Raw genomic sequence first — 13,470 nt, forward strand, 5'->3', positions numbered from 1 at the left:
GGTAATAAGGAAGGTGGGTAGGTAAGTAATAAGGGAGGGAGGTAGGTAATAAGGAAGGTGGGTAGGTAGGTAAGTAATAAGGGGGGGGAGGTAGGTAATAAGGGAGGGAGGTAGGTAATAAGGAAGGTGGGTAGGTAAGTAATAAGGGAGGGAGGTAGGTAGGTAATAAGGAAGGTGGGTAGGTAGGTAAGGAATAAGGGGGGGGAGGTAGGTAATAAGGGGGTAGGTAGGTAAGTAATAAGGGGTGAAGGTAGGTAATAAGGGGTAGGTAGGTAAGTAATAAGGGGTAGGTAGGTAGGTAATAAGGGAGGGAGGTAGGTAATAAGGGAGGGAGGTAGGTAATAAGGGGTAGGTAGGTAGGTAATAAGGGGGTAGGTAGGTAAGTAATAAGGGGTGAAGGTAGGTAATAAGGGGTAGGTAGGTAGGTAATAAGGGAGGGAGGTAGGTAATAAGGGATAGGTAGGTAAGTAATAAGGGGTGAAGGTAGGTAATAAGGGAGGGAGGTAGGTAATAAGGGAGGGAGGTAGGTAATAAGGGGTGAAGGTAGGTAATAAGGGAGGGAGGTAGGTAATAAGGGGTGAAGGTAGGTAATAAGGGAGGGAGGTAGGTAATAAGGGGTGAAGGTAGGTAATAAGGGGTGAAGGTAGGTAATAAGGGAGGGAGGTAGGTAATAAGGGAGGGAGGTAGGTAATAAGGGAGGGAGGTAGGTAATAAGGGAGGGAGGTAGGTAATAAGGGGTGAAGGTAGGTAATAAGGGAGGGAGGTAGGTAATAAGGGAGGGAGGTAGGTAATAAGGGAGGGAGGTAGGTAATGAGGGAGGTAGGTAATAAGGGGTGAAGGTAGGTAATAAGGGAGGGAGGTAGGTAATAAGGGAGGGAGGTAGGTAATAAGGGAGGAGGGAGGTAATAAGGGAGGGAGGTAGGTAATAAGGGGTGAAGGTAGGTAATAAGGGGTGAAGGTAGGTAATAAGGGAGGGAGGTAGGTAATAAGGGAGGAGGGAGGTAATAAGGGAGGGAGGTAGGTAATAAGGGGTGAAGGTAGGTAATAAGGGAGGGAGGTAGGTAATAAGGGAGGGAGGTAGGTAATAAGGGGTGAAGGTAGGTAATAAGGGAGGGAGGTAGGTAATAAGGGAGGGAGGTAGGTAATAAGGGAGGAGGGAGGTAATAAGGGAGGGAGGTAGGTAATAAGGGAGGGAGGTAGGTAATAAGGGAGGGAGGTAGGTAATAAGGGGTGAAGGTAGGTAATAAGGGAGGGAGGTAGGTAATAAGGGAGGGAGGTAGGTAATAAGGGGTGAAGGTAGGTAATAAGGGAGGGAGGTAGGTAATAAGGGAGGGAGGTAGGTAATAAGGGGTGAAGGTAGGTAATAAGGGAGGGAGGTAGGTAATAAGGGAGGGAGGTAGGTAATAAGGGAGGGAGGTAGGTAATAAGGGGTGAAGGTAGGTAATAAGGGAGGGAGGTAGGTAATAAGGGAGGAGGGAGGTAATAAGGGAGGGAGGTAGGTAATAAGGGAGGGAGGTAGGTAATAAGGGGTGAAGGTAGGTAATAAGGGAGGGAGGTAGGTAATAAGGGAGGGAGGTAGGTAATAAGGGAGGGAGGTAGGTAATAAGGGGTGAAGGTAGGTAATAAGGGAGGGAGGTAGGTAATAAGGGAGGGAGGTAGGTAATAAGGGAGGGAGGTAGGTAATAAGGGGTGAAGGTAGGTAATAAGGGAGGGAGGTAGGTAATAAGGGAGGGAGGTAGGTAATAAGGGGTGAAGGTAGGTAATAAGGGGTGAAGGTAGGTAATAAGGGAGGGAGGTAGGTAATAAGGGAGGGAGGTAGGTAATAAGGGAGGAGGGAGGTAGGTAATAAGGAAGGTGGGTAGGTAGGTATTAAGGGGGGGGTATGTAATAAGAGAGGAGGGAGGTAGGTAATAAGGGAGGGAGGTAGGTAATAAGGGGTGAAGGTAGGTAATAAGGGAGGGAGGTAGGTAATAAGGGAGGGAGGTAGGTAATAAGGGAGGGAGGTAGGTAATAAGGGGTGAAGGTAGGTAATAAGGGAGGGAGGTAGGTAATAAGGGAGGGAGGTAGGTAATAAGGGAGGGAGGTAGGTAATAAGGGGTGAAGGTAGGTAATAAGGGAGGGAGGTAGGTAATAAGGGAGGGAGGTAGGTAATAAGGGGTGAAGGTAGGTAATAAGGGGTGAAGGTAGGTAATAAGGGAGGAAGGTAGGTAATAAGGGGTGAAGGTAGGTAATAAGGGAGGGAGGTAGGTAATAAGGGAGGGAGGTAGGTAATAAGGGAGGAGGGAGGTAGGTAATAAGGAAGGTGGGTAGGTAGGTATTAAGGGGGGGGGTATGTAATAAGAGAGGAGGGAGGTAGGTAATAAGGGAGGGAGGTAGGTAATAAGGGGTGAAGGTAGGTAATAAGGGAGGGAGGTAGGTAATAAGGGAGGGAGGTAGGTAATAAGGGGTGAAGGTAGGTAATAAGGGAGGGAGGTAGGTAATAAGGGAGGGAGGTAGGTAATAAGGGAGGAGGGAGGTAGGTAATAAGGAAGGTGGGTAGGTAGGTATTAAGGGGGGGGGTATGTAATAAGAGAGGAGGGAGGTAGGTTAAAGGGTTTTTTTTTTTTTTTTTTTTCAACCATGGCAAGGCGACCACTGTTCCATGTACTTTTGTAATGACCATAGGTGCTCAGCAGTTAACTGGACCATTTTTTTTATTGTAGGGCTCCTAACTTTGTGATATCACATTTATATTTTACTTTCAGAGCATTAAATGACTTTTATCCAGAGTGATTTACACTCACCCTATTTATATAGGCAAGCATACACACTTGCCCTCAGATGTTGTTAATATTTTAAAAGTTTGTGTTCCAATCATTCAATAACTAAAAAGCAGCGCAGGTCACTAACGTGTGTAAATCATGCGTCTCGTGTCTTTCCTCAGAGTTATTCACGACTGAAGCCTCTCACCTCCGGACTCTGCGGGTTTTGGATCAGGTCTTCTTCCAGAAAATGAGGAGCGTTTTAACCTCGGAGGAACTCGCCTGTATTTTCCCTAACCTGCACCAGGTCTACGAGCTCCACGGTCAGTGTGTGTGTGTGTGTGTGTGTGTGTGTGTGTGTGTGTGTGTGTGTGTGTGTGTGTGTGTGACAAAGCCCTCATTACCTACCAGCCTTTTTACTTACCTCTCTTATTATACCTCCCTTATTATCTACTTACCTATCTACCTTTCTCATTACCTACCTCCCTTATTACCTACCAGCCTGTTTACCTACCTCTCTTATTATACCTCCCTTATTATCTATCTACCTTCCTTTTTATGTTGGTCAGACTTGATGATATTAGTGTCGTGCGCTTGGGTAGCACAAAGGTAACAGCAGTGCCCGGGAGGTTTGGGAGTAAGAATCCCAGGCTGGGCTCACAAATACAATATGAAGGGGTGCATGGTGGACCCAGCCATTAGGGGGACACATGTCCAAGCCCGTATAGATAGGAGGGCTGCATCAGGAAGAGCATCCGGTGTCAAAACAAGTCTTAATGTGCGGACAGTTGATTCGCTGTGGTGTAGCCTGACCAGAGCAGCCCAGAAGGAATCATTCATTCACGCAGTGTTGGATGTGTTTTACAGCGAGCCTGTGTGAGTCCATGAAGAAGCTGCGAGAATCTCCTATTGTTCAAGGAATTGGAGACACCATGCTGGCTAGAGTGAGCACTGCTCTTTATTTACCCTCCTCTCTTTCCAAATGTAATGGTTTAGTCCAGCTTTCAACATGCATGTTGTACTTGGTGTGTGTGTGTGTGTCCGTGTGTTAGTTTGAGGATGCAGCGGGGGCGGAGTTTCAGGAGCAGGTCTCTCACCTGTGCAGTCAGCAGAGTCAGGCACTGGAGCTCATCAAGAGCAAACAGCGCAAGGACCCGCGCTTCGCTCACCTCATACAGGTAACGTGACGTCATGTGGCCTCAGGAGCGTTTACTTGATTACTTATTTAAATGACATGATATGCTTCCGAATTTGCACCAATGGTTTAGGGAAGGACCTGTATTGTTCCAGCATGACTGCGCCCCTGTACACAAAGCAAACTCTATAAACCCCAGAATGAACTGAAACATCAACTTAGATTTTGACTCTGTTTCCTCGGCTGCTCCCGTTAGGAGTCGCCGGCGGATGGTGATCCGCATTACAGCAATCCCTCGCTATATCGCGCTTCGACTTTCGCGGCTTCACTCTATCGCGGATTTTATATGCAAGCGTGTCTGTATACAGATCGCGGATTTTTCGCTGGTTCGCGGATTTCTGCGGACAAGGAGTCTTTATTTCTGGTGCACGCTTCCTCAGTTGGTTTGCCCTGTTGATTTCATACACGGGACGCTATTGGCGGATGGCTGAGAAGCTACCCAATCAGAGCACGCGGTTAAGCATCCCGGGTGCTGATTGGCTCAGCGAAGGAGAGAAGCGTTAGATTCCGGGATTGTGCGGGTAATGTTTATAAGAGTGTGGGAGGGTTTATAAGGGCTTAAAATATAGAAAAACACCGAGGAGGGATTACTGTATTGATTTGGCACAGTTTTTACGCCGGACGCCCTTCCTGACACGACCCTCCCTATTTATCCAGGCTTGGGACCGGCACTACAGTGCACTGGTTTATGCATCCTAGCGGCTGGTAGCTACAGGACGATTCAGTGTCTCCAATTAGCCTGACTGCATGTTTTTGGACTGTGGGAGGAAACCCGGACAGCCCCACCTGGGGATCGAAACCAGGACCTTCTTTTGCTGTGAGGCGGCAGTGCCACCCACCGTGCCGCCCAAATAGTCTTTTGACTGAGCGGGCACAAATCCTCACAGACGTGCTTTAACATCTTATGAGAAGCCTTCTCAGAACAGAGATCACATAGAGGTCATTGGGATGTTCAACAAGCTCATGGTCCGACGTCCAAATACTTTTGGCCATCTAGTGTTTGCAGAGGACAGAGACAAATCAGTTAAATGAGGCATATTGGTGCAGTAGAGTTTGTATAATGAATCAGAACAGAGTATTCTGGAGTGTGTGTGTGTATGTGTGGTGCTCACCAGTGTTTATGTGATTGTGTTGTGCACTATCAGGAGTGTGAGGCCAGTCCGCACTGCCGCCGACTACAGCTGAAGGACCTGCTGGTGTCCGAGATGCAGAGACTCACCAAGTATCCTCTGCTGCTGGATAACATCATCAAATACACAGAAGGTACAGAACCTGAACACTCCTGCACACCCGCGTCACGCTGAATGTGTTTTTAATGCATGTTGCGTTAACATATATATTCAAGCATTCAAGCTGCAAATTTGCGTCGCCAAGCACTACCTGCACAACTTCACTCGCACACTATTATTATTCTACTGAACATGAAGCTGGGTTCCATGGTGTAAATACACTTTATATGCACCAAATGACCTTAGCTTATCAGCAACCAGCCTGGACGGGGTTGGCGAGCAAAGTAAATGCAAATGATCTTTCCAGCGTCTACAACCTTGGACGGGGCGGCACGGTGGCTAAGTGGGTAGCGCTTTCGCCTCATAGCAAGAAGGTCCTCCTGGGTTCGATCCTCAGGTGGGGGCGGTCCAGGTACTTTCTGTGCGGAGTTTGCATGTTCCGTGGGTTTCCTCCGGGTGCTGCGGTTTCTTCCCACAGTCCAAAGACGTGCAAGTGAGGTGAACTGGAGACACTAAATTGTCCATGACTTTGTTCGATATAACCTCATGAACTGATGAACCTTGTGTAATAAGTCAAGTCAACTTTATTTATATAGCGCTTTTTACAATAGACATCGTCTCAAAGCAACTTTACAAAATCCAGGACCAACAGATACAAAAAAACCCCTGTTGAGCAAGCCGAGGGCGACTGTGGCAAGGAAAAACTCCCTGAAAATTACAGGAAGAAACCTTGAGAGGAACCAGACTCAGCAGGGCCCATCCTTCTTGGGTGGTCTGGAGGATACTTTAAATAAATGCACGATTTACACAGAGCATACGAACACAGAATTAAATGATCTAAAAGTTACAACTGGTAATAAATAGATAAATAATAATAGAGTTGTTATTCGCTCTAGTCTTCAATAAAGTCTGTAGTGATTTCTTGTCATTCTTGGTGCAATTACTCCAGACCCGTCACATCCGGCAGGAGCAGCATCGTTGTCACGGCAGTCTCGACTTTAATCCTTAACCTCGGCGGGTAATGAGTAAAACATGACATTAAAATCCTAATAAACAAACAAACACACTTTAAACGTGTGGGAATTTATATAAGTCAGCGTGACTTCATGGAGTGGTTCAAGCCCCAACATTGCCAAGTTGCAACTGTTGGGCCCCTGAGCAAGGCCCTTTGCTTGCATTGTAAGCATTGTAGGTCACTAACGTTTGGAACAAAATCCACTACCAATTGCACAACCTCGATCGGGTAGCACTGTCGCCTCACAGCGAGAAGGTCCTGGGTTCGGTTCCCAGGTAGAGTGGTCCTGTGTGGGTTTCCTCTGGGAGCTCCGGTTTCCTCCCACAGTTCAAAGACGTGCAAGTGAGGTGAATTGGAGATACAAAATTGTTCCATGACTGTGTTTGACATCTTGTGCGACCAGTATCTACCCCCGTTCTGATCACCCCACGCCCCCCCCTTCCCTACCTCGTGGCCGCTTCCATTCACCCGCCAGTGCTGGATTCTCACACTGAGCCATATCGCTCACGGAGAGCCGAGCGAAGCTCCGTGTGACGTCGACAGCAGGGTTTTTGTTTTTCAAACCCTTGAATTTTAACAGGCACTTGAAAGACGAACTTGTACACGAACGCCCCCTTGTGGAGGATTTATGTTACACCTTGTAAACCACAGTGGTTTCATGTTCATTAGTTAAGTATATTCAGTTTTTATGAATCTGATGTTTGACAAATGCCTGGGTCACGGTAAAAATCATGGACAAAATGTGGGTCGCACTGGGATGCGCTGTCGAATGATCCGGTGTACCCGATACCACCGGACCTCAAATGTCACGTTAGGTGGGTGGTCCAAGTATTTTGGCTCTTCGGTGAATGTGACAACTAATTAAACAGAACAGAACATGCAAATCTTCCAAAAACATCTGGATGTGCCAAGAATCCCGTGTGATTGCAGCCTAACCGTAACGTTTCTCCTTTCAGGCGGCTCTCCCGACCTGCAGCCACTGCTGAGGGCGCAGACGTGCTGCCGCGGGATCCTACAGACCGTCAACGAGGTGGTCAGAGAGACGGAACACCGGCAACGGCTCAGCCAGTACCAACGCAGGCTGGACCTGTCGGCTCTGGAGAGGCAGGCCAATCCCATCGCAGCACAGTTCAAGGTACGCCTGATATAAATACCTTACTTTCATTTCTATACAATCGGCTCCTGAATCTAAACGAGTCGTGTGTTTGTCTTTATGATCGTCTGTAGAACCTGGATCTGACCACCAAGAGGATGATCCATGAGGGGCCTCTCACCTGGAAGGCCGGTAAAGATAAGACTATAGGTAAGATCTCACTGCAGCTCGCCAACCCTCAGCACGTCTCACAGGAGATGCAGCTGAACATCTCAGACGGTCACAGACAACCAGTGAAATCGAACCCACTGCAACACTGACCAGGATCGTTTCAGTCCTGGGTGCATGTTCTCTTGAAGGGGTTTTTTATGCACTTTCCCCTTTTCTTCTGATCTTTAGCGCGTCCAATTTTTACCCAATTGCGTTACGCTTTCTCTCTACTGGTGCTGACCCCCACCCCGATTTGAGGAGAGCGAACTGACACGCCCCCTCCGACACGTGTGCAGTAGCACCGACTGCATCTTTTCACCTGCGCGAGGCGAGTTCATGTGCGGATCAGCCTTGTGTACGGAGAGCCACACCCTGATCATCGCATTTTTCATCGACTCCGTGCAGACGCCGTCATCAATCAGCCAGCAGAGGTCGTAACTGCACCAGTTCATGAGGTCCCTATCCGGCCCCCTCCCTGGATGAACAACAGTCAATCGTCGTTCATGTAGCCGCCCAGCCCAGCCGTATGGCGGAGCTGAGATTCGAACCGACGAGTTGGCGTGCTGGCGTGTTGAATGGCTTTTGATCTGATTTTCAGAGAAGCACATTTGCACCACGGACCGGTTTCTTATAAGATATAATTTCACGGACCGGCAGGGGAAGGGAGCATTTAATAATATCGCTCACAAACGATGTAAAATGAGCTTTTTCCACTGCAACGAGACGCTGCTAGGAGTGACAATAAGACAACAACACCCGAAATAGAAGCAGTGAAAACAGCTTTTTTTTAGCCATCTCTAATTATTCATTCTTTCTGTGCGGCCCGGAAATAAATAGCCCACGGACCGGTACCAGTCTGTGGCCCGGTGGTTGGGGACCTCTGCTTTACAGCATAAGTCTAGAACGTGGTGAGAAAAGAGGTTCAAATACTTTATCATACAGTCGTGATAAAATAAGGTCAGATAATCAAAGAAGACTAAGATTACAGTTGCCTGAATTGGAGAATTTATTGGCATGATTGTGTGTACTAGCCGTAGAACAAAGAACGTAGAACAAGGAACAGAACTGTGGGCCTCCCTCTACACTGCTGTAGTCACGTTACAGCTTCAGCTTTTCCTCTGAGGCTTGGGTGTAAGCCACTGGAACCAACCGTTCTGTGGTAACTGTTGTTTCTTATATTGCTTATAACATCTTGCTCATCTCTGTACTTTCCAAGTGACTTACAGTACTATGACAGCATTTTGTCAAGCAATTTAGGCCTTGCTCAAGGGCATCCTGGCAGTGGCAGGGCTTGAACCAGCGACCTTTTGATTACTAGTCCAGTACCTTAACCTCTAGGCTACAACTGCCTAACAAAAGAAAATGACATTTACATTTAGCGACTTACAATTGTGACCATATACAATACAATCAATTGAAGGTTAAGGGCCTTACTCATGGGCCCAGCAGTGGCAGATGTGGGGCTTGAACCTGCAACCTTCTGATCACTAGTCTTGTACTTTAACCCCTGAGCTACTCATGTCTCTAAACATAAAGTTTAACCTTTCCATTACGTATCGTTTTTAATATCTCTAGTCTCATTTTGGTCTTGCAGAGATTCAGGCCCTGCTGCTGTCGGACCTGTTGGTGCTCCTCCAGAGGGGGCCTGACGACCGCTGGATCCTGCGCTGTCCGTCACGCTCTCTGGGCGTGGTCGGGGGCGGGAATACGGATCAGAAGACGCCGTTTTGTCCCGTGGTTCGTCTGGACTCCTCTCTCGTCAGACCTGTAGCCAGAGGTTTGTGTTTCCTGCTCTTCTAACCTTAACCCCCGAGCTACTGCTGTCTAAACGACCTGTTCGAAATCCCAGCTCTGGTGTACTAGCGTGTTTTTACCGCTGCACCACCTGAGCGGCCTGTTTTCTTTTTCTTTTTTTGCACATTCGCACTTTGTATTTCAAACTAATGATACTTGCTCGTGTTCTGCATGAACCAGGTGAGTTTTGTAGCCGACTGTGTTATGGCGGGTAGGGAATTATCACCGTTACCTAGCAGCAAATCATTTATTGTGGAACTACTTTTGGCGGAAGGTTACTGTTAGTGTTAAAGCGTATTTTAATTTAGTTTTTATCTTTTTATTAAGTTCATAGGGTGATACAACAGTTAAAAAAAAGGTCTATGAAGAAAGATCTAGGGACGAAAAAGCAATTGTAATTGCACTTTTGATACTGTAATCTGCCCACCCCTTCCCATTTATCTCCTTCCCCTTTAACCCCCTCTTCTTTACCTACCACCCCCCCCCCCCTTTCCCCCAGCCTGGCCTGGAATTATGCATGGTCACATTGAGCAGTGTAATGAAATAAGTAGATAAATAGTAAAAAATAAATAAAAAATTTAAAAAAAAAATTTAAAATAATAATAAAAATAAATAAATAAAAACCCTCTCTATTCTTTATCCAGACCCCCTATTCATTACATGTCAGGAACTAATTTGTCGACTTTTTTCTTCAATAAAAATGAGGATGGGACCCCACGTTTTATAAAAAACCTTTCAAGGAAAATCTTAGCTTCTCAAGCTTTACACAATTTAGAAGTTCCTGAACCAACATCTATCAAACACTGGGGGCGCGGCGTGTTTCCACGCATTCAAGCGTATTTTAAATGAATTCAGGGCTTCTTTTATTATTTTATTTCTTCATAGAACAATAGGGCACTTGGGTCGTGTGTTATCGCCTTCGGCTTGTGCCTGCAACCAAATCACAGTGAATTCACAGGGGAAGCTCCTCCGCTCTGTGATACCTGCTATATAACTGTTCAGTCAAACGTGTACTAACTAAATGTGTTAAATACGTTCAGCAGTGACAGTCTAGTCTAGTGCAAAACCAAAGACTATGAGAAAGATCTTTAATTAAGCCAAAATGAAAACAGTCCTCACGTTTTTGGGAGAAATTGGTCTAACAACACTTGACGTGACCTCGTCCGGGTAGTTCCATTGCTTATCAATGTGTTGTAATAGTTTTATTTCTCTTTATTTATTTCTTTCTTTATTTATTCACACTCAGATAACAAGGCGCTGTATGTGATCAGTACCTCAGAGAGACAGATATACGAGCTGGTGGCTGGAACTTCCTCAGAGATCAACACGTGAGTACATTTACTTATTAATACTGGATCATTTTGGGAACACCTCACAACAACATCATCACTGAGGGGGGTTTTACACCTCATGGTGCCCTGATTACTGATTACTGCTGGTGATTCCTCTGGGTGTTTCTAGCCTTCACTATCCTGCCTGTCGTCTAGGTTGCCAGATTTTAGTGACTTTGTGCCACTTACCCTGCCACTGCTTTGATGCTCGGTTTTTACCAGTCTGATGAACTTTCACCCATATTGCCGCTGACCTTCTCAAAGCGCCGCTAATGAGACCTGAGCTGCGTCCGGAATCGCATACTTCCATACTCAAAAGTACGCGAAATGAGTACGCGGGAGCGGTTAGTATGTCCGAATACACAGTATACACAAAGAGGTACGCGAGAAGTACCCGGACGACCTACTTGTTGGGCAGCCATGTTTGAGTATGCAAGCGATGCACACTTGCGGTCCGCTAATGTATCCCATAATGCAACTGGAGCTGCGTAGGCGATTGAAGCGGAATAAGAAACAAGAAAGACGCGGAAAACTGAGTCCTCTGTTCACAAGTGTCAGTGAGATAAATAAAATAAAACATTTTAAAGACGAATAAATAACAAAAAGACGATAAATATCCAAAATTTTGGCGAGTGGGGTTTGTAATGAGTCTGTAACCATGGTGATATTACGTCATCTCGTCCTCCAGTCTAGTACGTACTCTGTAAGTATGCGATTCCGGACGCAGCTTAATTGTTTGCTAAAGGGCGCTCGGGTGACCCAGCAGTAAAACAGGCTAGTCCAACGGTGCTGAGATCTCCATTTCTAGTTTGAATCTCAGCTCTGCTATCAGCCGGCCGGGTGCCTACACAGACACGCGATCGGCTTTGCGTCTTTAGGTGGAGCCGAGCCCGAGTCGGATGGAATGCCTGGCAGCATTTACATGGTAAAATGCATATAAATACTGGGTTTAAATAGTGTTATCGGTATCACAGTAGCTGTTCCTCAGTCTCTCTGTGTGTGTGTGTGTGTGTGGAAATGCAATAAATACCAAAGCCCTGCAATAAATTGGCGCCCTGTCTAGGTTGTTCCTGCCTAGCTGCGTCTAGTGTTTCTCAGTGGACCCTGACCCGCCGTGACCCTGACCCTGATAAAGCAATAAATGCATTTACAGTGGACACTTTTATCCAAAGCGACTTACAGTACTCTGACAGTATACTGTCTAAGCAATTGAGGGTTAAGGGCCGTGCTCAGGGGTCCAACAGTGACTACGTGGCGGTGGTGTGGCTTGAACCAGCAACCTTCTGATTACTAGATCAGAATGCTTTTATCCAAAGCAACTTACAGTTGTGAATCAAAACAACCAACTGAGAGTTAAGGGCCCAACAAGCAACTTTTTGATGACTAGTCCAGTACTTTAACCACTAACCCACCTCTGCTTCTAGTACCTGGTACCTGATCCACTAGGCAACAAATAGACCACTGAAGTCGTGTCGTCATATTGTAATCCACGCCATATTTGGTAACCCGGGTCTAAGAGAAATTTTGAATGGGAAATATGAATGTAGCCTCTCTCTCGCATCCTGTAGTCATAAAAAATGTTCCAGAGCTGTTAGGTTTTGTTTTATGGAGATTCTTCTGTCTATTATCACTGGATCCTCTGAATTATGAAGTCGTTAAAGAGTCAAAATATGAATATTGCTACATGTAAGCTAATGCTACTGCGCACTGAATTGACGTCACTAAACTGGAAGCCTCTTAATGTTTTCTTTTTTTTCTTTTATAAGCCTCTTAAATAACCGCACGAAGCAGCACGATTCACCAGAGTAACAGTGGAGCGATATTCACAAGTTTTACTTTATATTTTTAGTAGCTAGCTACATTAAAGTAGAAAGCGAGGACGGTCGGGTGTTACGCCTTTGGTCGCACTCAACAAAAGCGAGCTGCTCGTTCCGTCGATTCGATCGGTGTAGTTCAGTGACGTCTAATTAATGCGCAGTAGCGTTAGCTTTCGTGTAGCATTATTAGTATTACGACCCTTTAACAACCTCGTAATTCAGAGGATCCAGTGATGTACAGGAGAGAAATGTACACAGGACAGAACGTACCGGGTTCTGAACATGTTTATTTAGCACAGGATGCGTTAGAGACGATTTTTTTCCTATAGGAAATCTGATTTAGACCCGGGTCACCAAATATGGGCATAACGAGGACTACAGAATGACGCACGACTTCAGTGCTCTATACTAGTAATGAAAATAAAATGATGTTCTGTCATTCGTTCTGTCGATCTGTGTGCACCACAGCTGGAAGGATTTGTTGGAAAAGACAATCTCACTGGCGTCTGGAGGTGCAGGAACCACAAAACAAGGATCACCGGCTCCGTAAGCGCTTCAGATCTGATTAATGAAGAGATATTTTACATGTGTATAATGATTGATAAAACTCCTCACGTCTCCTGTAGATCCTCCGTTCTGAGACTACACGACGGCCATGTCAATCAAGGTGAGCACGCGAGTGATGGGGTTCACTTACTTCATGCTCCAGCTGTTCGCTCCTCCAGCTGTTCATCTCACGGCTCTTTTGTCCGTTTCTCTAGACGACTCGCTAACAGAGGAGTCGGCGTCACTGGAGCGAGATTCACAGAGCGACGACGAAAGTGCGCTCACGTCCACCACCCCGACCGACCAATCGGGATCCTTCCTGCACGCCGACGCGCACGGTTACCTGGCGGCTCCCAGTGAAGTAGCCGAAGCTGCTCTCAAAGACGGTGAGAGATAGAAGAAGATTTACTTTATTTGTCATATATACATACACAGGTGTACAGTACAATGAGATTCTTTCTTCGTATATCCCAGCTTGTTCGGGAGCTGGGGTCAGAGC

At 46.3% G+C, this 13,470-nt stretch overlaps 1 protein-coding gene across 8 annotated transcripts in view; it reads left to right on the plus strand.

Moving 5' to 3' along the window:
* arhgef11 (Rho guanine nucleotide exchange factor (GEF) 11) overlaps positions 1-13,470 on the plus strand; it is a 72,476-nt gene that overhangs the window by 41,789 nt on the left and 17,217 nt on the right. For all 8 annotated transcript variants that reach the window (XM_062994439.1, XM_062994445.1, XM_062994443.1 and 5 more), the window contains 11 exons: positions 2,924-3,064; positions 3,609-3,685; positions 3,794-3,919; positions 5,082-5,199; positions 7,137-7,315; positions 7,408-7,483; positions 9,078-9,260; positions 10,524-10,605; positions 12,894-12,971; positions 13,052-13,092; positions 13,187-13,357. In XM_062994439.1, coding sequence (XP_062850509.1) covers positions 2,924-3,064; positions 3,609-3,685; positions 3,794-3,919; positions 5,082-5,199; positions 7,137-7,315; positions 7,408-7,483; positions 9,078-9,260; positions 10,524-10,605; positions 12,894-12,971; positions 13,052-13,092; positions 13,187-13,357 — 1,272 coding nt within the window. The remainder of the gene's footprint in view (positions 1-2,923; positions 3,065-3,608; positions 3,686-3,793; positions 3,920-5,081; positions 5,200-7,136; positions 7,316-7,407; positions 7,484-9,077; positions 9,261-10,523; positions 10,606-12,893; positions 12,972-13,051; positions 13,093-13,186; positions 13,358-13,470) is intronic.

The sequence above is a fragment of the Trichomycterus rosablanca genome, chromosome 4, assembly GCF_030014385.1.
Source record: "Trichomycterus rosablanca isolate fTriRos1 chromosome 4, fTriRos1.hap1, whole genome shotgun sequence".
NCBI classification, from domain to species: Eukaryota; Metazoa; Chordata; class Actinopteri; order Siluriformes; family Trichomycteridae; genus Trichomycterus; species Trichomycterus rosablanca.